This window comes from Oncorhynchus clarkii, chromosome 1, assembly GCF_045791955.1.
Source record: "Oncorhynchus clarkii lewisi isolate Uvic-CL-2024 chromosome 1, UVic_Ocla_1.0, whole genome shotgun sequence".
Taxonomy (NCBI): Eukaryota; Metazoa; Chordata; class Actinopteri; order Salmoniformes; family Salmonidae; genus Oncorhynchus; species Oncorhynchus clarkii.
In genome coordinates, this window is record NC_092147.1 from 39,814,629 (window position 1) to 39,839,791 (window position 25,163).

Here is a 25,163-nt window from a genome sequence, read left to right on the forward strand (position 1 = left end):
AGGAGGTTCTGAACACCTCCAGCACCCCTCTATCCGTGCATCGATGGTCTGTTGCACACGATCCATGGGGTCTGCAGTGACCCTCTTCAGTAACAACTGTCCGCGATCAAATGCTAAGTGGCCTTTTTAGTGCAATGAAGTGTAATGAACGTAGCCTGGTCCCAGATCTGTTTGTGGTATATAGCCAACTCACAAAATAGTTTGGGAATGACAACCACCATAGGAGTTGGCTATACGGCACAAACAGATCTGGGACGGGGCTATATAATAAACTTGGTGTAATAACAAAAACTCAATCAACTCCATTACTTTGCAAATACAAATCACTATGCACCATAAATATGTTAATCTTTAAATTGTAATGACAGAGTAACTACACAGGTATAAGAGTTACTTAGTGTTACCCTTGTGTTCCTGTGCAGGTGAGTGTGTTGACAGACCAGGTGGAGGCGCAGGGGGAGAAGATAAGGGACTTGGAAATGTGTCTGGATGAACACCGGGAGAAACTGAACACCACTGAGGAGATGCTACAACAGGTCAGTTTGGATGAGACGGCCCCTGAAAAGGGGTCTTTGTTGTTATTTTGTCAAAGCTGCTGAACAACAAAACCCAGCAAGCAAGCTGTGTGTGTGTGTTTATATTTAGCGTGTTTTGTTATTTCGCAGGAGCTCCTGTGCAGAACGACTCTAGAGACTCAGAAACTGGACCTAAAGGCTGAGGTGTCCAACTTGAAACTGAAGCTGAACTCATTTGAGAAGGACATACTGCACTTTGACTTCAGGGACAGTGAGGTGTGTGATGGGAGGCCTCTGTTTAAGGACTGATTCTTCTTAGTCTTTCTCTCTCCCTCTGTCTTTCTGACACGCACACACTTACCCTTTCATGCTGCCTGAAACCTGTTTGGGGGAGGGAAGGCTTGCATCATCATGTGCTCAAAACCATAGTGTGTTGGGGCAATAGAGACCATTCACTTCCAAGGGAATGTCATCCTTGCCATGGCCAGAGGTAATATAATTGTCTTATGTTTGAAGGTATGAATGAGTTGCTCTTACATGAATGTGAAGCTTCAGGGCTTTGATAATAGGAAATTGGAAGATGTATTTTTCCTCTGGTTGTATGGTTGCAAACAATGAACAAATGGTGATGTTCTTATCTTGTTTACGTGGAAGTTTGGAGGAAAGGAGAACAAAGGGAGTGTGTATTTGGACTCCAATGAACTGTGGTGGATTCTTGGACAGCTCTCAAACACGTCATGTTATTGTTGTGTCACAGCCGTCTCTTCCAGTCCACTGGAACAGTCCAGTATGTTCCGCTTCACAGCCTATCTGGGAGAGCAGAACACAGAGGTACTCCCCACCAGAGGCACTTTCCTGTCACATCTCTTAACCTGCTCTGGGATTTCTACTGTCTCTGCAAAGCAGTCCCTCCAGAACAGATATGGTCTCCATGAGGATCAGTAGTAGGCCTTGGACTATGTCGGAGAAAACTATAATATGGTTCTCGGTATAGGCTTCTTTTGATTAAAAAAAAGAATGATGTTACCATTTACTTAGATAAGGAAAAGCCACACACTCTAATGGCCACGATGCAATACGTTTAATAAACCGTTTCGACACCTAGGCTGCCTTCATCAGGGTTCAAAATATATATTTTCAATGAAAATGAAAACCAAGGCCAAGTTTTAATTAAAGTGGAACTGATATGCTCCAATCAACCTACAACATTGTTTTACATGTCCATGTTAGGTAACCTTGTTGAACGTGATGTTATGAAAATGCTTTTAGAACATATTAGATGTTTTTTGAGCGCCTAGCACAGGCTAAGAGAGATGTTGCCGCAGCCATATTGGAACAACGTCATGATAATGGTAGAGCGTCCGCACACCTACTTTACTCATGGCTTTTTTAAATTAAGACTGATCAAGAAGTTAATCAACTTAAAGCTAAAATGACCAATTGAGATGGAAAAACTAAATACAAACAATAATGTTAACAAGCCTGTATAGTCAGGTCAAAAATCCACTTGCATACGTGTTTGAGCTCATTCAGCTGTAGGTTACATTAGTGATTTTCACATGGGCAGGGGCATCGAATGTAACATTAACTGTTACCCGACATTAACATTAGCAAGCTAGCTAAATGCATGACGTCCAAAATAACAAAGCATGTAGCTAGCGTCATCAATCCTGTATAGTCCAGTCAAAGCCCCACTTGCATATGTTTTTGTGTTCATTTAGCGAGCAAGGTCTAGCTGTTAAACATTACAGTATTTTTGAAATGGTCATTGGATCGGGCTTTGTTAGCCAGCAAGCTAGCTAACAGCAAACAACTTGATTAAATTAGCTAACTGCATGGTAATGCCAACAATAATAGTCACTTCTGCAGGCAGATATTGTGTACACTATGCATAAAACAGTATTCAATATGGTTTGCGGTGAGGGACTTCAAATGTGCCAAATTAGGAAAGGCTATCTAGCTTGCTGGGCTATAAACAGCTGGCTAAAAAAATGAGTTTTCAGTCAATGCAACCTAGCTAGCTAAGTGTTATGAAAGAGTTAGCTACAGACCGGTAGGGATGTTAAGTGTTGTTGGTGTTCACATACAGGAGAGGGAGTGCAAAACAACGACGCTGGACAGAGTGGAATCAGGTGTAGCAAAAAGGCAGTTTATTGAGTCAAAGATATCTTGTCCGGCAGAAAAGCGTGCACGGACCTAGTCATATGACTCTAAGGAGTCAGCTGAAAAGGCTTCTTAGCCAGAGTTTACAGCAGAATGTATACACAGAATAATGTAGGTGGAGTCTCGTCGTGTTGGTCTTCTGACTGGTCCTGAAGAGTTGGAGGCGGGCCTGCTCTAGCCAGAGCAGGAGCCCCATTGGTGCACAGCAGAGTCCTCTGCTCTTGGCACCCGAGCAGTAGAGGGGGGTGGAGTGTGAGTGTGCGTGCTCATGAAATGTTTGTGTGTCAAGGAAGCGTGAGATAGGGGGACTGGCAGTGTCTGCTTTAGGCTCAGGTGTTTCCTGTCTTTGATCCTTGCATGCACTCCTGCAATGTCAGTGAGATAGTTTGGCACTCTAAGCTCGTTAGTGTTGCAGGATGTTCTTTGTAGTTTACAGGGGAGTATATTTGAGTGGTGGCAGCCATGTGTCCTTCGGATAATCATGTTATTGCACGTAGGCTCTAAACTTGACTGAGGACACTGGGCCCAGAGTTATCTGAGGACATCCGGTTTAACCAGAGCGTTGGCCTGCTAGTAATGCTTGATATTTGATTATTTATATAACAAATCCCCCTCTTCACATCTATTAGACGTGAATACTATTATAAAAACGAGAAATATATATATATTTTTTTTTCAGTAAGTTAGCTCCCTTCTCCTGCAGTGGGTGGGGGACATCTTCATTGCCAGGGCATAGCGTTCCCTGCCATATCTTGCTGTTGCTGCATGTGGCTGGATCCTGGGTGGTTGTATTCCGGCTGTTCCTGCTGCATATAGCTAGGTTCTGGTGGGCTGTAGTGTAGAGGTGGGGGTCCTCCTCTTCCTCTCCCTCTTCCTGGTGCTCCTCGACGTCCTGATAGTGAAGGAGGACAGAGTGGCATAGTTCCTTTCAGTAGGGTAAGATCTGCGCAGTTCATCCCATAAAATGGTCCTGAAATGATCTAGGGGCAGGGTGGGTGGCTGGTCTCTGAGGTCGGCTGCTGTCATGATGCCGTTCATGGTGCCATGGTTGGTGGCTCTGGCTAGTAGTGCTTTCATGTCTCCTAGGCAGAGATCCAGACCGGAGGTCAGTCTGCAGCTGGTGTAGCCATGCGGAGGCTCCTCCATGTAGGCTGGGCATCTGTTCCATCAATGTGGTCAGGTCAGTCATTTGCCAAGGTTGGTACTCTACGTAGCGTGAATCAGCTGCTGGGCTCCAGGTCCCAGTATTCTCTGGTGGTCACTCCTTTAGATCTTAGTCCAGCCACCCTGGCAGACTTCCGGGTGGCGGTCGCCACCTGTGTGTCGGTTACGTCAGTCAACTTTCCCTTCACTATGCCTTCGATGTGGTACTCACCCATCCCTCTGCCTTCATCGTTCATCAGTCCCTTCACTTGGGCTATTGATTCACTTAGTTCTCTTCTTAAGTGTTGTATTTCACAGTCTATTTCTGAACTGGTGGGTGTCTTTCTGTTGCGCTCCTCTTCATCTTCCGTTGCCTGACTCTCGTGGCTGAGGTAGGACCCTTCCTCGACTTGGAGGCTTCGCGGGGAACACTTTAGATGGAAGTAGTTGGGGTTTGGTACACTTAGGACTGGGGCCTGTATTGCGGGCTGGGTCCTGGTGAGGAAAGGGTTACCATTGAACGGGTTGTGAGATGGGCCTTGTTGATTATGCCCCATTGAGTATGGCGGAGGTTGGGCCACCTCTATTGGTATTTCTGGGTATAGTGAGGGAGGAGCAGACGCCGTGCTGGTGTTGGCAACTTGGGGAACTGTGGGAAAACTCTCGAGTGGAGTTTTGGTCTCTGCTGAGGCCACACACATCATGTCCAGTTTTTTTTTTGTAGCACCCTCCTACTCTCTTCTATCGCCCATGTCCCTTTTTTCAACTCCGCTTTTGCTCACTCTCTCTTTAGTGCCTTCCTTTTTGAACAAATGAGTCTTGTTCCCCTCTGTCTCACTTGCTGTCGTCCCCTCTACGGCTTCTTCTAGCCCTTTCTGCATAGATTGGAGTTCCTCGTCTACTGGAGGTCCCCCTCTAAGGTAACCTGCCTGCATCCATTTTAGTTTTACCCCTTCCCACACTTTCTTTATTTTTTTATACTGGTCCTTCCCTCCCGCTCTATCAGTCATGCGCTGTTCTAAGTATTCATTGAACTTGAGTTTGGGTGTAGTTGAGCCAGACATGTTATCACAAAATAATTACGTGAACTGCTAAGGTAATTATTAACGCGGTTAGGCAAGATATAACTAAAGCAGTGATTATCTGAAAAAGGTCTTATTTGGCTCCTATGGTGTTCTAGCTCATCTGGTAATGTCTGTAATGTGTCCTCTAGGTTTCAGTCAGTCCTGTACTATGTCCTGTGTAATATGTGTTTATTTCTATCTTTGTATACTTAGCCCGTCCTTGATCGAGACCAGGGATGTATTCGCGGTGCTGGCACAGATTTATCTCTTGCACCCCACCCTCGCACACAAAGATTTTATCAGTAATGTGGTGACAGTTACGTGTTTCTCCGGTACTTTATTTAAATATGTTCAGTGATTTTTTTAAGTACTTTCTAAAAATAATTCAGCAATCACCTTTTGGAACAATATATTAGTAAATTCAAGCGGGTCTATAACAATTGTCAGAATAACTTTAGTACTTTAGGAAATACCAATAGAAATAGGAAAACTAAAAGTCAGTGTTTAGCTCAGCGGCTGTCAATCAAAAGTCAGTGCTCAGCTCGGCGGCTTATTTAAGTACTTTCTAAAAATAATTCAGCAATTACCTTTTGGAACAATATATTAGTAAATTCAAGCAGTTCTATAACAATTGTCAGAATAATTTTAGTACTTTAGGAAATACCAACAGAAATAGGAGAACCAAAAAAGAATTATTTAGGTATTATCTAGAAATAACCCAGTAATTTCCTCTTGGAACAATATATCAGTAAATTCAAGCGGTTCTATAACAATTGTCAGAATAATTTTAGTACTTTAGGAAATACCAACAGAAATGAGAAACTAAAAATCAGTGTTTAGCTCGGCGGCTGTCAATCAAAACTCAGTGCTCAGCTCGGCGGCTCTTTCAGCGGGTGTACAAGATGCTCTGAAAGCGGCACGATGACTAGACTACTAGGTGGCTAGACTAGCAGTACGAGTACATATAACCCAGTTACATAACTTAGCATGGCGGTTACTCCGCAACAAACGTTTCTCTCAATTGGATATGGGATTTGTAGTCTATGGATTTAATTTCCCCGGTCTCAAAATCGTGGAACGTCACATCAAATTTTCATCATGTGTCAAAAACAATTCACTCAGTTTACATTAGTTTTCAGTATCCATTATGTAAAAGAACACAGCCACGGTTTAACTTCACCTCATACACAACCTATATATATAATAGGACAGTTTTCTATGCAGATTTCAGAACAAACCGGATCCCAGGGGGAATCTAATACATTGGTCAAACATAGTCCAATTAAAATAAATCACACAATTCACTTATCCATTATACACTAGAACACAGCCTCGGTTTAACCTCACCTCATACACAACCTATATATATATATATATATATATATATATATATATATATATATATATATATATATATATATATATATATATATATATAATAGGACAGTTTTCTATGCAGATTTCAGAACAAACCGGATCCCAGGGGGAATCTAGTGCATTGGTCAAAAACAGTCCAATTAAAAATAAAATCAAAATCTCTTTGATCAATGCCTTTGGTTCTTATGTCAAAATAATTTGGCAACAATTCATACTCACACTCAGTACTTCTGATCAAAATTTGGTTTAGACTATAATATAATATGCAGATTTAGATTTAACAGGTTCTGCTTACCTTTTGGTAGAGCGCTCTGATCAGGTTTCCTGAGGCAAGACGAATGGTTGATGGTCTCCTGTACTACAGGTCACTCTTCCGTCTGATTTTGAGCCGATGAATTGTCTCGTCCTCTCACAACAACTTATCATAGATCGAATTCAGGACAACCATCCTCTGCTACCAATTTGTTGGTGTTCACATACAGGAGAGGGAGTGCAAAACAACAACGCTGGACAGAGTGGAATCAGGTGTAGCAAAAAGGCAGTTTATTGAGTCAAAGATATCTTGTCCGGCAGAAAAGCGTGCACGGACCTAGTCATATGACTCAGTAAGGAGTCAGCTGAAAAGGCTTCTTAGCCAGAGTTTACAGCAGAATGTATACACAGAATAAAGTAGGTGGAGTCTCGTCGTGTTGGTCTTCTGACTGGTCCTGAAGAGTTGGAGGCGGGCCTGCTCTAGCCAGAGCAGGAGCCCCATTGGTGCACAGAAGAGTCCTCTGCTCTTGGCACCCGACCAGTAGAGGGGGGTGGAGTGTGAGTGTGCGTGCTCATGAAATGTTTGTGTGTCGAGGAAGCGTGAGATAGGGGGACTGGCAGTGTCTGCTTTAGGCTCAGGTGTTTCCTGTCTTTGATCCTTGCATGCACTCCTGCAATGTCAGTGAGATAGTTTGGCACTCTAAGCTCGTTAGTGTTGCAGGATGTTCTTTGTAGTTTACAGGGGAGTATATTTGAGTGGTGGCAGCCATGTGTCCTTCGGATAATCATGTTATTGCACGTAGGCTCTAAACTTGACTGAGGACACTGGGCCCAGTGTCCTCAGTCAAGTTTATCTGAGGACATCCGCTTTAACCAGAGCGTTGGCCTGCTAGTAATGCTTGATATTTGATTATTTATGTGTGTCCACTCCTATTAAATCAATTGCAGCTAGTTGTGAGTCATCAAATGATGCTGCCAATGTCCATAGTGAAATTCATAATCCATTGTAAAATCCTGCACAGGTAGCAAGCTGTTCTGCTTCGGTCACTACAGTAGCTAGCAAAATATTCATCAATGATAGCTGAGCTTGCTGGGTTTTTGAACTAGTTGGCTAGATATCATAGCTAACCTTGCACAGTATAAATGTTTTTGTCAATTTAGAGTTCATGTCATGTTACTTGTTACTCTAACAGGATAGCCTTTTACAAAAGCACTAATTTTCATATTTTTTGTTGTCAAAATAAAGACATTCTCAGTGAGGCTACTAACATGCATTGTAATCTGGGATGCCTTTCAGATGAACCATTCAAGTGATGTCATTGATAACATGTTATCAAGGTTACTCCTGCGGTGCTGACCTGTTGCACCCTCTACAACTACTGTGATTATTATTATTATTTGATGCTGCTGGCCATCTATGAACATTTGAACATCTTGGCCATGTACTGTCATAATCTCAACCCGGCACAGCCAGAAGAGGATTGGCCACCCCTCAGAGCCTGGTTCCTCTCTAGATTTCTGTTACATTGCTTGTTCCTCTGGGATCATATCTTACTGATTTATCAAGCCACCAGGGTGAAATTCTCTGATTTAACAAGCACGTATACAGCTTCCCTCCTTCCCCCGTGTAAGTCAGTCTTTCTCTCCCCTCTCAGGACATGGGTCTGGAGATTAATGAGCTGAGGTACAAAGTGACTGAGATGGAGAGTGAAAGACTACAGTATGAGAAGAAACTCAAATCCACTAAGGTTAGTTATCATGAGTTAGGGTTGGCCTACCTATACTGCAGTACGCAAGCATAATTCTGCAGATAATTATCTACTTCCAAAAGGAAAGCTTTTACCTAGCCATTTATTTTTTACACGTATATCCTTTTCTTTTGACTACTTGTCAGCTCTTTGGGTATCCCCTCCTCCTTTTTGGCATCGCTTCTCTTATGACATCTCTCTTTTTCTCTTTTTCCTTGGCTTTACCTTCCTCTCCACTGCTACTAGTCGCTAATGGCCAAGCTTTCTAGCCTGAAAATCAAAGTGGGCCAGATGCAGTATGAGAAACAGAGGAACGAGCACAAACTGCAGGCACTGAAGGTTGGCTTCTCCCAGGGTTTCTGCTTGTTGCCATCTAATGTCTTTCTACTTTTTACTTTGGTTTAGTTTTTGGTTTTTGAGCAAGATTGTTTCAACTGCTGTTTTTTGTGTTTTTGTTTTTACCCATCTCTAGATGAAATTAAAGGGGTGTGTAATCAGAAATATAATCTAAAACACACTGATCCAAATGATTAAATACATTATTTTTTTGGTGCCAGTGAAAAAGCCAAAGCACTTAAACGTAAATATAAACCCTAAAATACACCTTCCTTTAGGTGACACCCACAAGGCACCAGTTTAAGCATATACTGTAGCACATGTAAACCACTTTACATGTGCTTTTTGGCTTTCTTTGCCCTCATTTGTTTCTTTCTTTTCCTCCCTCCCTTCTTCTCATGGATGAAATGCCATCTGAAAGATTGTTTAATTTCTCAGTTTGCCTTTTAGTTTGTTTTGAAATAATGACCTTTTCACTCTAGCCTGGTCCCAGATCTGTTTGTGCTGTTTTGCCAACACCTGTTGTCCTTGTCACGTCAATTGACTTAGCAAGACAGCACAAACAGGACTGGGACCAGGCTATTTTGACACTGCCATGTAAAACGGCCCCTCCAGCACTTGCTGAGACATCAACCACCCCAGACCCAACCACCCCAGACCCTACCACCCCAGACCCTTGCACTGACCCCTACATCCCTACCTCCCCCTCTTAAACACATACTCCCAGAGCAGGTGTGACCATTGTCTCTGCCTGCCAAGTCAGCATCTGAATGGTTGTTATGGTTTGTTTGTGGTGATGGGTGTTGGGCATGAAAGGGGGTAAAATAGGGGGGGTGATAAGTCAGTGGCCACATTCCTGGCTGACTACGTTGCAGACGCCTGCCAGATCTCACAACACCTGCATAGGTGGTTAACATATCAGTTAACCGCACCACACGATATAGTAATCTGATGCTCTACTGCACAGTCGATGACGTGGCACACAGCCATTGGCAATGCAACGTCTGCAATTTAGTCGGTCTGGAATGCAGCCAGTGTTTTTTGGGATGATGTCCCTGTCTAACTGTTGTGTGTTGAGCAGGAGGAGCTGGTGACGCTGAGGAGGCAGCTGGAGGGAAGGGACAGAGAGGTGAGGAGGTTACACGGCGAGACTGGGTTCAGAGCCAACACCCCGGGTGGCATGGACTGTGGAGACAGAGGTGAGATCATGGACCGTATTCACTGTTTCTCTGTGTCTTTACTCTATGGGGTCGTTTTCCAGACACAGATTAAGCCTAGTCCTAGACTAAAAGCATGAAGTGCGGCAGGTAGTCTAAGCGGTTAAGAGCGTTCGGCCAGTAACCAAAAGGTTGCTGGTTCGAATCCCGAACCGACTAGGTGAAAAATCTGTCTGTGCCCTTGAGCAAGGCACTTAACCATAATTGCTCCAGAGTCGCTCGCCGTCGACAATGGTTGATCCCAGACAGTGACACCACTCTCCGAGGGTGTTTCAGGTAGTGGGATTTGCAAAAAAACGATTTTCCAATTGGACAAATTTAAGCACCCACCTAATTATAATAATAACACAGTATTAAAATTTCTTTCAAATGTGGTTATTTGTCCAAGACTAGCCTAAATATGTGTCTGGGAAACCAACCCTATAAGACAAACATGTTCCATTTAAGCCCAGATGAAAACATTTTGGTAAAGCTTTACTTAAAGCCGATAGTTATAATGCATTATAACGTGTTCTAAGCATGTATGAGCATTTATGTCTTATTATGCTTAAAAAATATTATCTCAGAAATGTCTGTCATATTTTGTGACCAATCAACATGATTTAAAATAATCCAGTCTTGACAGAAGTCATGATGGACAGTCTTCAGAATCTGGAGCCAGTTTTTGTTTCATACAGTAATTCTGTGTCCTGTTTAGTCTCTCACCCAGATGAAACTCTTAAAAAGAGGCTGAAAGAGAAACGTAAGGTTATGGGTTTTATCAATGCTTGTATTTATTATTATTTGCTCTTGCACAACTGTCACTGTTGCATGTATGGGCATGAATGACCCATCTGAACCTTGCTTCTCCATAACCCATTGGAAAGCTATTTAATACAATGTATACTCTGTGCAATTGTTTTATTATCACTTCAGTTCAGTTCAGCCACCGGTATTTTATTTTTGGTTTATATTGCAGAAAGGTTGGCCTTTATGTACTTTAAGAATGGTAGAGTAAGTTTACTTAATGGAAATATCTTAAAGATGAAATCTGTTCGTTTTTTGTTCTCCGTGGCAACCAGATGAAGTTCAAATGCAAATAGTGTGAAACGCAACCTGCACACAACAACAAGAAATATATACTGTTCAAATTAACTCACCTGCGCCTCTTTGGTATTGTGATTTCAACAGCCTCAAAAACTTTCTACACAACATATTGATTACAATGGGAATCAAACTTACGAATTGTGCTTTAAGTTTGCCCTAGAGAATAAGAAAGACACTCCCCTACGTATTTATTTGTAAATAAAACTTAATTTGTCTCTATACTCCAGCATTTGGGATTTTAGATCAAATGTTTTGAGGCGATAGTACAGAATTTCACCTTTTTATTTGAGCCTATTTTCATACAGTGCATTCGGAAAGTATTCAGACCGCTTTTCCACATTTTGTTACGTTACAGCCTTATCCTAAAATGTATTAAATATTTTTTTCCCTCATTAGTCTACACACAATACCCCATAATGAAGTGAAAACAGGTTTTTAGAAAGTTTTCCAAATGTATTACAAAAAACAATAAAAAATCATTACAGACCCTATTCAGACCCTTTGCTATGAGACTGGAAATTGACCTCAGGTACATCCTGTTTCCATTGATTGGAGTCCACCTGTGGTAAATTCAATTAATTGGACATGATTTGGACAGGCACACACCTGTCTGTATAAGGTCCCACACTTGACAGCGCATGTCAGAGCAAAAACCAAGCAATGAGGTTGAAAGAATTCTCCGTAGAGCTCCGAGACAGGATTGTGTCGAGGCACAGATCTGGGGAAGGGTACCAAAACATGTCTGCAGCATTGAAGGTCCCCAAGAACACAGTGGACTCCATCATTCTTAAATGGAAGTAGTTTGGAACCACCAAGACTCTTCCTAGAGCTGGCCGCCTGGCCAAACCTAGCAATCAGGGGAGAAGGGCCTTGGTCACGGAGGGGACCAAGAACACGATGGTCTCTCTGACAGAGCCCCAGAGTTCCTCTGTGGAGATGGTTGTCCTTCCGGAAGGTTTTCCATCTCTGCAGCACTCCACCAATTAAGCCTTTATGGTAGAGTGGCCAGACGGCAGCCACTCCTCAATAAAAGGCACATGACAGCCCGCTGGGAGTTTGCCAAAAGGCACCTAAAGGACTCTCAAACCATGAGAAACAAGATTGTCTGGTCTGATGAAACCCAGATTGAACTCTTTAGCCTGAATGCCAAGCGTCACATCTGGAGTAAAACTGGCACCATCCCTACGGTGAAGCATGGTGGTGGCAGCGACGCTCCCCGTCCAACCCGACAGAGCTTGAGAGGATCTGCAGAGAAGAATGAAAGAAACACCCCAAATACAGGTGTGCCAAGCGTGTAGCGTCATACCCAAGAAGACTCCAGGCTGTAATATCTGCCAAAGGTGCTTCAACAACGTACTTAGTAAAGGGTCTGAATACTTGTGTGATTTTTCTGTTTGTTTTTTTGTTGCAAAAAATAAACAAAAACAATTGCTTTGTCATTATGGGTTATTGTTTGTAAAACAATGTCATCAATTTTAGAATAAGGCTGCAATGTAACAAAATGTGTAAAAAGTCAAAGGGTCTGAATACTTTCTGAATGCACTGTATCTATTTAACCGTTCAGAAATGTGGAGCGGCAGGTAGCCTAGTGGTTAGAGCATTGAGCCAGTAACATCAGGTTGCTGGTTTGAATAACCGAGCTGACAAGGTGAAAAATCTGTCTGTCTCCTTGAGCAAAGCACTTAACTCTAATTTGCTCCAGGGGCACAGTACTAATATGTCTGATTCACTTAGTAGTGATTCACTTAATAGTGTATAAATTCATGGTAAATAATGTATTGTGTCATTTTGGAGTCACCTTTTTTTATTTTAAATAAGAATAGAATATGTACTTGAACACTTCTACATTCATGTGGATGCTACCATCATTACGGAAAATCATGAGTCAATCGTGAATACCGATTAGTGAGAAAGATAGTGGCATAAATATCACAAACAACTGCAAATTCATCAAACAAGTTTATGGATTCACAAGCTTAATGTCGTCATTGTGTGCTAGAAATACAATACCAGTCAAGTTTGGACACACCTACTCATTCAAGGGTTTTTCTTTATTTTGACTATTTTCTACATTGTAGAATGTATTTTGAATACATCAAAACTATGAAATGGAATCATGTAGTAAGCAAAATAGTTTTAAACAAATTTAAATATATTTTATGAGATTCTTCAAAGTAGCCAACATTTGCCTTGATGACAGCTTTGCACACTCTTGGCATTCTCTCAACCAGCTTCACCTGGAATGTTTTTCCAACAGTCTTGAAGGAGTTGTGCTGAGCACTTGTTGGCTCCTTTTCCTTCACTCTGTGGGACTATCATTTGTTTTTCAACAGGACAATGACCCAACACACCTACAGGCTGTGTAAGGACTATTTGACCAAGAAGGAGAGTGATGGAGTGCTGCATCAGATGACCTGGCCTCCACAATCACCCAACCTCAACCCAATTAAGATGGTTTGGCATGAGTTGGACCACAGAGTGAAGGAAAAGGAGCCAACAAGTGCTAAGCACAAGTCCTTCAAGACTGTTGGAAAAGCCTTCCAGGTGAAGCTAGTTGAGAGAATGCCAAGAGTGTGCAAAGCTGTTGTCAAGGCAGAAGGTGGCTACTTTGAAGAATCTAAAATATATTTTGATTTAACACTTTTCTGCTTACTACATGATTCCATGTGTTATTTCATAGTTTTGATGTCTACACTATTATTCAACAATGTAGAAAATAGTGAAAATAAAGTAAAACCCTTGAATGAGTAGGTGTCCAAACTGTTGACTGGTACTGTGTGTATATATAAGACAAAATACTAAACTTTTGACAAAATGTGTTAAATTATTAATGAATTTGTCCAAATATGTAAGACACCTTGACAATGGGGGACTTGATACATATAGTGCATTAATTTCTAAATGGTAGAACAGAAATGTATGAAAATACCCTTAATTGAAAGGTGACGTTATGTACTTCAAATCTAAAATGCTGGATTATAGAGCCAAATTAAACGTTTTAGCTTCACTGTCCAAATAAATACGTAGGGGAGTGTGTATAAGATGCATAACCTGTCTACATGTAAAAAGAAAAACACAAAAAAACATCCCTTTCTGCCACCTGTCGTGTCATGGATGCGAGCTCACTGTTCAGTCTGTGCTTCTATCCTGCTTTCGCCTACAAACAACAATAATCACCTTTTTAACACAGGCCTCTCCTCACCCTTTCCTTACCTCTGTCTCCTCTCACCACTTGCTCCCACCATCAACACCCAGTGTGCTGTCTGCTAACCCTCATCAAAATCATCCTTGTCCTCCTCACAATGTCTCCTCTCATTATGTCTTTGTGACAGAACAGCACATTGACATGGCTGTACCCACCAAGTCCAAATCATCCACCTCAAGGTTCCCCCAACTGTGTTAGATGGTGTGTTTATCTTACTGTGAGACTAGGAAGTGGTTAGACTAGATGGACAGGGAGCCAAAATGTCCCTCAGGAGCATTCCCTGTCTGTTTAGATAGTACTGTTGTATAACGATGTATATTGACAACGGACAGAGACGCCACTCTGAATAGATATATATACTGTATATATACTGTTGTACCATGGATCACAATGGATGAGTCAGTCAGAGGACCCCAGACATATCTTTGCCCAGAATTGACCATGGTTGACTGCTGTATATTCACTTACTGAAATCCAGTTCTTCACCCTCCAGATGTGGAAGTGCAGAGAATGAAAAAAGCGGTGGAGTCACTGATGGCAGCTAATGAGGAGAAGGTACAGTGAACTACAGTTGACCCCATCTCATTACTCTCGGATAGTTTGTCTTGTCAAGTTTAATGTGGCAGGCCAAAGAAGAGGTTACAACCTCTCCGAACCTCTGTTCAAAAAAATGATCTCTCTGTACCTTGTCACCTGGCTTGTACTTTGACCTTTGTGTGACCCCTCTGCACCTGTAGGATCGTAAGATTGAGGAGCTGAGGCAGTCGCTGCAGCGCTACAAGAAGGTCCAGGACATGGTGATGTCAGTGCAAGAGAAGAAAGGTTTGAGAAGCCATGTTCTATTTCTAAAATCAAATCAAATTTTATTAGTCACATGCGCCAAATACAACAGGTGTAGTAGTCCTTACAGTGCAATGCTTATTTACAAGCCCCTAACCAACAATGCAGTTTCAAAAAATACAGACAAGAATCAGAGATAAAAGTAACAAGTAATTAAAGAGCAGCAGTGAAATAACAATGGCGGGACTGTATACAGGGGGTACCGATACAGAGTCAATGTGAGGAGGCACCGGTTATTTAAGGTAGTATGTACGTGTAGGTAGAGTTATTAAAGTGACAATGCATACAGCTGAAGTCAGAAGTTTACATACACTTAGGTTGGAGTCATTTTAACCACTCCACAAATTTCTTGTTAACAAACTATAGTTTTGGCAAGTCAGTTAAGACATCTACTTTGTGCATGACAAGTAATGTTTCCAACAATTGTTTACAGACAGATTATTTCACTTATAATTCACTGTATCACAATTCCAGTGGGTCAGAAGTTTACATACACTAAGTTGACTGTGCCTTTAAACAGCTTGGAAAATTCCAGAAAATTATGTCATGGCTTTAGAAGCTTTTGATAGGCTAATTGACATCATTTGAGTCAATTGGAGGTGTACCTGTGGTTGTATTTCAAGGCCTACCTTCAAATTCAGTGCCTCTGCTTGACATCATGGGGAAATCAAAAGAAATCAGCCAAGAAAAAAAATTGTAGACCTCCACAAATCTGGTTCATCCTTGGGAGAAATTTCCAAATGCTTGAAGGTACCATGTTCATCTGTTCAAACAATAGCACGCAAGTATAAAGACCATGGGACCACGCAGCCGTCATACCACTCAGGAAGGAGATGCGTTCTGTCTCTTAGAGATTAACTTACTTTGGTGCGAAAAGTGCAAATCAATCCCAGAACAACAGCAAAGGACCTTGTGAAGATACTGGAGGAAACCGGTGCAAATAGTCTGGGTAGCCATTTGACTAGATGTTCAGGAGGCTTGGGGTAGAAGCTGTTTTGAAGCCTCTTGGACCTAGACTTGGTGCTCCAGTACCGTTTGCCGTGCGGTAGCTGAGAGAACAGTCTATGACTAGGGTGGCTGGAGTCTTTGACAATTTTTAGGGCCTTCCTCTGACACCGCCTGGTACAGAGGACCTGGATGGCAGGAAGCTTGGCCCCAGTGATGTACTGGGCCGTTTGCACTACCCTCTGTAGTGCCTTGCGGTCGGAGGCCGAGCAGTTGCCATACCAGTGAGTGATGCAACCAGTCAGGAGGCTCTCGATGGTGCAGCTGTAGAACCTTTTGAGGATCTGAGGAGCCATGCCAAATCTTTTATCTCCTGGGGGGGAATAGGTTTTGTCGTGCCCTCTTCACGACTGTCTTGGTGTGCTTAGTTTGTTGGTGATGTGGACGCCAAGGAACTTGAAGCTCTCAACCTGCTCCACTACAGCCTCGTCAATGAGAATGGGGGCATGCTCTGTCCTCCTTTTCATATGGTCCACAATCATCTCATTTGTCTTGATCACATTGAGGGAGAGGTTGTTGTCCTGGCACCACACAGCCAAGTCTCTGACCTCAGCCTATAGGGAGGTCTCATAGTTGTCGGTGATCAGGCCTGTGTCAGCGGAAAATGTAATGATGGTGTTGGAGTCGTGCCTAGCCGTGCCGTCATGAGTGAACAGGGAGTACAGGAGAGAACTGGGCATACACCCATGAGTGGGCCCCTGTGTTGAGGATCAGCTTGGCGGATGTGTTGTTACCTACCCTTACCACCTGGGAGAGGCCTGTCAGGAAGTCCAGGATCCATTTGCAGAGGGAGATGTTTTGTCCCAGGGTCCTTAGCTTGTTGATGAGCTTTGAGGGCATTTTGCTGTTGAACGCTGAGCTCTAGTCAATGAATAGCATTCTCACTTAGGTGTTCCTTTTGTCCAGGTGGGAAAGGGCAGCGTGGAGTGCAATGGATATTGCATCATCTGTGGATCTGTTGGGGTGGTATGCAAATTGGAGTAGGTCTAGGGTTTTTGGGATGATGATGATGTTGATGTGAGCCATGACCAACCTTTCAAGGCACTTCATGGCTACATACTTGCTACGTGCTATGGGTCGGTATTTGTTTACGCAGGTTACCTTAGTGTTTTTGGACACAGGGACTATGGTGGTCTGCTTGAAACATGTTGGTATTAGACTCGGATAGGGAGAGGTTGAAAATGTCAGTGAAGACACTTGCCAGTTGGTCAGTGCATGCTCAGAGTACACGTCCTGGTGATCCATCTTGCCCTGTGGCCTTGTGAATGTTGACCTGTTTAAAGGTCTTACTCGCATCGACTGTGGAGAGTGTGATCACACAGTTGTCCGGAATAGCTGGTGCTCTCATGCATGTTTCAGTGTTGTTTGCTTCAAAGTGAGCGTTGAAGTAGTTTAGCTTGTCTGGTAGGCTTGTGTCCCTGGGCAGCTCTTGGCTGTGCTTCCCCTTGTAGTCTGTAATGGTTTGCAAGCCCTGCCACATCCGACAAGCGTCAGAGCCGGCGTAGTACGATGCTGACCTTGTGAATGACTTGTCAGATGCAGTTTAAGTAGTGATACAGAAGTGATTTGTAAGAGCTGATAGAAGTGTTCTTGAAGTCAAATCTTTAAACTTCAAAGCTTCACATTTCTGGCATTGGGCTCCAATAGAATGGACAACTCTGAACTCTCTCTAGGCTACATTCAAAGCTGACTGCTAAAAATAACTCATCTTCCATTCCAGACAAAACCAAAGATGGTGAGAGTGATGAGAGTAACAGCGACAACTCCCTCTCTGTGATGTCAACGACAACCACCCCGGTTGCCCTGGAGTCGGAGAGGCACGCGCTAGCTGGAGTCGAGGAAGTAGCAGCGAAGAGCCCAGACGAGGTACAGGATTACGTGATGATTTATAGATTGACTAAACAGGCTAAGGCCCTTGGATCACGGAACAGATTATATTTCTATGAGTTCATCTGTCACCCTCATTAGACCTTCTCAAAAATCCTTGATGTCCTCTAACCAATGAAACAGTCAATGATGACACATGCTGTCCTTAGATTTCACACTTCTGAACGAGGTGTTGAGTCGCTGTCACTTTGTCAAATTAGTCTGATAACATTAAATGTAGCTTTGCAGTGACACTTGACTTTTTGAATTATGACAACACCATTGTCATGACTGCTCGTTAGTCTTAGTCTACTAAATAGTGAAAACACCTTGACACAACAGAGAAAAGTAACATCTGACTTTGATGGCGGTTGTATTTTACTACATGTTTTTCCCCGTTTTGGTCCTCTGCCTCAATGCATAGCTGGAGACGCACTATGGAGCTACTGAAGTGCCTTCAGCAACAACCCGCCCTACAGTCCAGTCAGCCTGCGCTCAGAGCGTGCCAGAGCTTAACCAAGCTGAACCTGAGAGGTGAGCTGAACTAGATGATTATCTATAATCTTTGTAACGGGCTTCAGCTAAACCTGTGGGACAATTTCCACGTTTCTTCCAGAACAACATCTGCTTTTCTTCAAGAACAATGTTAGTGTTTGGCTTTGGGTGTCTGTCCAGTGCTGTTCTTTTTACTAGGAACCAAAGGGGACAAAGCGGAAACGGACCTACCTGAATTTCCCCAATAGACACTCGTTTACATTGCAAAATGTTTTGCTACTGTGTACACACCTGTTGATGAACAAAGTACCTTAGTTTGAACATTAGATGAACAAAGTACCTGTGTACCCCAGTTTGCCCCTGAGCAGAGTGAGCTGACTAAGAAAGAGAGATGTCTTGAATGGTGTGTAGACCTTGTTCCTCAAATGAGACTCAGCTGTGGAAAAGGTCAACGCTAAGGCAAGTTGAGTGATATCTTGCATTAGAGTGATATCTTGCCTTAGATGAACAAAGTACCTATGTACCTTAGTTTGCCCCTGAGCAGAGTGAGCTGACTAGGAAAAATAGATTTATTGACTGGTGTGTAGACCTAGTGACTCAAATGAGACCAAGCTATGGAAAAGGTCAACACCTAGGCAAGATATCACGCCTCATCTTGCCTTAGCGTGGTAAATGGGGCATAATTCATGACATTTGGACACCACGAGGTCCAAGGTGTCCCATAAGGGTGTTTAAATCTGCTTGACTGACAAATAAGACTTCCTACGACAAATATCGATAGCCTCCACACCCATGTTTGACAGTGTACAGTATAGCGTGTAGCAGGCAGCTCACAGCTTGTCTGTGTTAGCATGGTGTTAGAGTCCCAACACTCTGCAGCGAGGCAGGGGATCAGGAAGTGTCACAGGAGGCTCCCCTATCATGTGATACTCCACAGTGAGTATGCCCATGGTGTGAAGCCACGTGTCGTTATCCTTTTGCTTAAAGCTTCCGCTGTCTGTCAGATTGTCTTCCTGCCGAAGGCCAGCGGTTCAGTACCGCACTTTGACCGCACCACTTGGCACATTGACTAGATTAAAGTCTTGTAGTGTTCACTGTGATAAGCTTTGCCATTTTAGGTTCCTGCGTGTCCCAAAGTCAGTGAGTCAGGAAAACTTGTATGTCAGCAACAGTGAAAAGGTAAAGATATTTCTGAATTCCCTTGAAGTTCTAAAGTCATCATTATCATGATTGGATTTGATCATTGAATTTCGTCATTAACACTCTATCCCATGTCATCATACCTGTGACAGATTACATTGGTGATTGACGAAAAGCCAACAGAGGTGAGTCTGTTCTCTACAGTCTTCTTTCCATATTTCGGGGTCAGACACTTTATTTTTTGCTTATCTCTTTATCATTCTTTAAATTGTTTTCCACTTTGGCCTCATCCGTCTTGTTAAAAGGCTGATAACCTATTCCTTATGAGGTTAGCATCCTCAGTAAAGTGAGTGAGTTTCACCTTGGTTTCATTGCATGCGTTTGATTGCCTTCTATCATATTGCATTGAAATTGATCAATCCTTTACACTTAAAGCCAACTCTACACTGTCAGTTATTTTCAAATGCAATTTCTTAAAGATGGTTTTATTTATTACTACATGTGTGTGAAATGACCTGCTTCTGGCATTGTGTGAACTGATTTAGCAGATAACGGCTATTTTGAAGGAGGTTTTTACTTGCAATGACTGTGATATGTTTATTTTTACCTACTGTGCCTTAGTTGAATGCGCTGATTGTAAGTCACTATGGATAAGATCGTCCGCTAAATGACCAAAATGTCAAATTGACGTGTCAACTCTGTATTTTATTCCTGTTCAGAATAAGGCTGTGGAGGATATCAGTAAGATCAGCGAGCGCCCGCCCAAGTCTCCCTCTTCATCTCGCCCAGAGGATGACAGCTTCGGTACCAAGAAGGCTCGCTCCTCCTTTGGCCGAGGCTTCTTCAAGATCAAGGGGGGCAAGAGGACAGCCAGCACCCCTAACCTGGGTAAGATAGGGTGGATGGATCGCCTAGTGTGCGTGAATGGGCTGTGGGTCTCAGGTGGAAGCTTTGTGGGGACAGGTCCCATATTCACAAAGCAACTTAGAGTAGGAGTGCTGATCTTGGATCAGCTCCTCCCTGTCCATGTAACTTTGTTCATTATGAACTTAAAGGCAAAACCGATCCTAGAGCAGCAGTCTTACTCTGAGATGCTTTTTTTAATAAGGGCCCAGATATAACCCTGCTACTCAATGGTTTTTGACAGTTATTTTGCTTCTTTTGTGCTCTTTTGACTTGAACTGTTAATGACATGATTAGTAAGATTGTAGTGTTATTCTTTGCTTTTAAATATATGTGCTGTGTATATACAGCAAAATGTCTTTCTCTGAGCAATTGTATTAGTATAAAATAATAAAATATCTATATTTTTTGGAGCATAGAATATAGCCTAGTATTTTAAATTATTTATTTTATACAGCCATTCCTCATCTTTATCAATGGTGCCAATAAATTCGAACCCCACGTGTTTCTGACACTTAATTCAGACAGTAAGGAAGTTAGAGGTTTAGAGGAGAAACAATGGAAAGGGTTTACACAGGGAGTCATATCTGACATGCAGGGGAGTGGTACCACACCGGCTCTGCACAGTCTTTGTTTTATTCTGAAGACTGAGCGGTTCTTTCCAAAGAGCTTAGTTTTTTGGATGTAGCTTTTAAAAAAATTTTTATGTCCCTTAAACCACACCCATAGTTAAAATACATACAAACAGCATAATTACTAGTCCCACAAACTGTTCTCCCTGTCTGATTATGAAAATGTAGCCTAGTGTGTGTGTGTGCTTTGTATGTATGTGTTATCTGCCTCCTGCCCCTACCATCATACTATGAATATCCCCTGTTGTTTTTCCCTTCAGTAACCTTTGGCCTCTTTGCTTTGTGTAACACATTGTGATGACCGCAGCTGGATTGCAAGTGCCCCTATGCTAGGTTCAGAATAATGGAGCCATTATGTCTTCAGGGCAAGGCGGGCTGCAGTATGGCCTCTCTGGAGGAATGACCAGTACTGGATATGACCCCTGACCTCATAACATTCCCCCCCACCCCATTCCTTCCCAAACACACTCAACCAACTGTTGACTTTCGACTTTCACCTAACTCACAAACTTGTGTAAGCTGACGTGTCGTTTGTAATTAAATGTCTCCCAACACTTAGAAATGTATTCTAGGTTTTGAACTCTCTTGGGTGCCCACTTTATATGGTTTATGAGTTGAGGGTGACTTCTATATTCCAAGACATATTGGTAGACATGTTGGTAGACATGTTGGTAGGAATTTCTATTATTTTTAATTCAATTTCAGAACTCATGATTCACCCAAGTCTTAAAAATCTTGGCGTGACCTTTTTATTCCAAGACTTAATGAAACATGCTCATGTTGATATAACTTGGGAGTTCATGCATAGAGAAGAAAGGGTTTGAATTTCCACTCTAGACATTTGACATAGAGGTTACTCTCAGGCCACCATGCACCCATGGCAAGGCCCTGTCGTGGCTCCTATTGTGGTCGTCCGTTTAGTATATAATTCTACAGTAGCTACACCAGACTTCCTTGTATACAACCACACCCATGTTACCAGCGGTTGTTCCTCGCCAAACTGCTTTTTATGAGCACCAGTGCTGGACAGCATCAAAGCTGAGAGACGGCGTTTTGTATGTTAGTTCTGTACATCTGCAAACTCTGCATGTATATGGGCTCTTGTCTATTTCTGTTCAAACTCCCCTCGCACCAAACCATATCTGGGTCTTATTACCCGATGATGTCATCTGCAATGATGCCACCCCATAGGAATTGAACTGCCAACATTCATATAGCTGTTTCCTTAAACGCACTAACCACCGTCAGATCCTGACTGTTGTTGTTTCTCAAGTTAGACCACCTCTCTCTCCCATGTACACGCTCAGTGAGGTGAGTCTCCTTTAGGAATGTGTGTTTGCACGAATTATCCTCTGTTTAAGTCTAATAAGGAAATGGGAATTGTATGCATTTCAGTCCTGTTTTGTCTTTACACCAGTGCATAACTAGTCTTTGAATTATGTAAGGCCTACAACTAAAGTTCTCTTTAGTGCTTTTATAGTCTCCACTCCATTGCATGCATTAAGGGGGGTTCTACTAACCTAACATATGGAATTGTTTTAAAATGGTTCTGCCGTAGATCATTTAGCAACTTGATTTAGAATTTTAGATTGAATTTGGCCTTTACTGCTGTAGCCCAAAGAAACACATTGAATAACATTCATAAATGGCACAAAATAAATAATAGGGAATAAGGTTTTAGAGTGTCTGTCCTATATCTAGGAGATATAAGAATGCTAGATGGGGTGGGGACACAACGACTTCCATACTTCCATTTAGTGATGCACCAATATGACATTTTTGGTCGATACTGATGTTTTCCTTGCCAAAAAAAAAAAACGCTTTTTAGCGGCCTTTTAAGCATTCTCGTACAGTTAAATAGTTAACTCGCACACATGGACGCAGCGGTCTAAGGTACTGCATCTCAGTGCAAGAGGCGTCACTGCAGTCCCTGGTTCAAATCCAGGCTGTATCACATCCGGCCGTGATTAGGAGGCACATTTGGCCCAGTGTCGTCCTGTTTTGGCCGGGGTAGGCAATAATTGTAAATAAGAATTTGTTCTTAACTGATTTGCCTAGTTAAAGGTTACACACACACACACACACACAACACACTGACCAAAAATATATTTTGTTGGGATTTACGCATGTCCCCATTACCAGTAGAATATAATCAAAACCCATATCTTTCACTTACTTGCTGTTCTGTTTCGTTGTTCATTTGTTCAGTCGTTTCTTTCTCAACCAGGATTTCTCATACTATGGAAGCCCTTTTGGGTCTTTGCGTGTCAAAAAAGATACACGTCAAATAACGCTGTTTGACGTGTCTCTGTCCCAGCTATTTGACCAATCAGGACCTGAATATGACTGCACGTCACATAATTTAACAAGTTCATTCTTGTTTTACGTAGTTATTACACATTGATTACACGATCACTCGTATCTCATATGTCACAATGAGTCATCGATACGTATGCTATGATGCTGGTAAAGTTATCTCGCACACCTACAGTGCTGGTCATTAAAAACAAATCTTGCTAGCTCATGGATGCAAACAATGTTCTTCCCCCAAAACATAGCAAAACGATAATCTGTTTTAATAGCTATACTTAGCTAGCTAACTTATATAGCTAGGTGTCATCTAAAATAACCCTAATTTATAAGACAGTTCTTATTTGATTAATGGTGGTCGGACCCATCTATGTGAAGCTAGCCACAATAAGGATTAGCCACAATAGTGGACTTTTCGGTTAGCCTTCAAAATAAAAGTATGTCTTTGGCAGTGATGCAAATTAATACAATTAGTGGAATGCCATAATAGAATAGATCATGCTAAATGAGTTTGGAATGTTGTTATAATAAAAACGACAAAAGACAATAATTTGTTACATTGACAAAAATCTGTTGAAATCACACTGGACATATTAGACTTTAGAATTGCATTGGAGGCATACGTATTTCACTGTACAGCCTTAACTATGGATTGTGAATCAATGACATGGGTTATCAGTCTACCCAGTGACACCCAGAGAATGTTAGCATCGTAGCTCTTATTGCGGGACTCTGAAACAGATGTGAATTGAGACACATTTATTGTCAACCTATGTGTATTGAACACTATTCCAGAGGAAAAACAATACTGCGTGGATGTTTTGGAGTCTGATAACTCTGAGGAGGACGTTGGGAAAACATATCTTGGGTATTGAGTAGACTGATACCCCATTTCATTGATCCTTAGGTAAAGCTGTACAGTGCAATATGAATGTCAATACACACAATAGGCTGACCGGGGACGTGTTTTCACACAGTCACAGTCCCGCGATAAGTGCTACAGTGCTAATATTTGCGTAAACTCTTCACAGTTGTGTTCTGTGGGTGTCACTGAGTAGACTGATATACCCCATTTCATTGCTTCTTATTCCAACCTTGTTTAACATTATCTAGTCTAAATATGGCACAATTCCACCAATTATAACCTTCTGCATCACTTTCAAAGAGGTACTTTTATTTTAAAGGCTAACCGCATATTACGCTATTGTGCTTAATCCTTTTTGTGGCTAGCTTCACAACACAACCCTGTCCAGTCGAGCCTCACTAGCCAGATAAAGCTAGCTGGCTGCTTATATCATTAGCTTCTGGCAACAGGGTTAAGAAGCTGGCTAGCTATTTATTTTCATGAACTAAAGTTCAATTTCAATAAGAAAACAACACGTGGATACCTAGCTAATACTTACAAGGATTCCTAAATCATGGCTAAGAATAATGAAAATGACTGCAGTTTCTACTGGCCATTTGTTTTCAGGCTGGTTGTAATTGTTGCCTGCTCGGTACCAAGCTAAAGCTAGCTACCCCAGAAGTTGTGGTCAAACAAATAATGCTTTATTACCAACCGACAGCAGTGGAGAAGGTGGAACGTTTTAAGTTCCTCGGCGTACACATCACAGACAGACTGAAATGGTCCACTCACACAGACAGTGTGGTGAAGAAGGCACAACAGCGCCTCTTCAACCTCAGGAGGCTGAAGAAATTTGGCTTGACACCCAAAACCCTGACAAACTTTTACAGATGCACAATCGAGAGCATCCTGTCGGGTTGTATCACAGCTTGGCACGGCAACTGCACCGCCCTCAACCGCAAGGCTCTCCAGAGGGTGGTGCGGTCTGCACAACGCATCACCAGGGGCAAACTACCTGCCCT

At 42.3% G+C, this 25,163-nt stretch overlaps 1 protein-coding gene across 4 annotated transcripts in view; it reads left to right on the forward strand.

Annotated features, from left to right (window-relative positions):
• The window catches only part of LOC139406958 (liprin-beta-1-like), an 80,246-nt gene that overhangs the window by 27,213 nt on the left and 27,870 nt on the right, over window positions 1–25,163 (forward strand). Inside the window, exons 5-17 of one of the 4 annotated variants that reach the window (XM_071150166.1) lie at window positions 423–536; window positions 666–791; window positions 8,170–8,262; window positions 8,509–8,601; window positions 9,680–9,797; window positions 10,513–10,557; window positions 14,600–14,661; window positions 14,844–14,928; window positions 17,672–17,817; window positions 18,242–18,351; window positions 19,431–19,491; window positions 19,605–19,637; window positions 20,172–20,340. In XM_071150166.1, the coding sequence (XP_071006267.1) occupies window positions 423–536; window positions 666–791; window positions 8,170–8,262; window positions 8,509–8,601; window positions 9,680–9,797; window positions 10,513–10,557; window positions 14,600–14,661; window positions 14,844–14,928; window positions 17,672–17,817; window positions 18,242–18,351; window positions 19,431–19,491; window positions 19,605–19,637; window positions 20,172–20,340 (1,255 nt within the window). The remainder of the gene's footprint in view (window positions 1–422; window positions 537–665; window positions 792–8,169; window positions 8,263–8,508; window positions 8,602–9,679; window positions 9,798–10,512; window positions 10,558–14,599; window positions 14,662–14,843; window positions 14,929–17,671; window positions 17,818–18,241; window positions 18,352–19,430; window positions 19,492–19,604; window positions 19,638–20,171; window positions 20,341–25,163) is intronic. The other 3 variants (XM_071150183.1, XM_071150176.1, XM_071150190.1) reach the window with 3 other exon arrangements.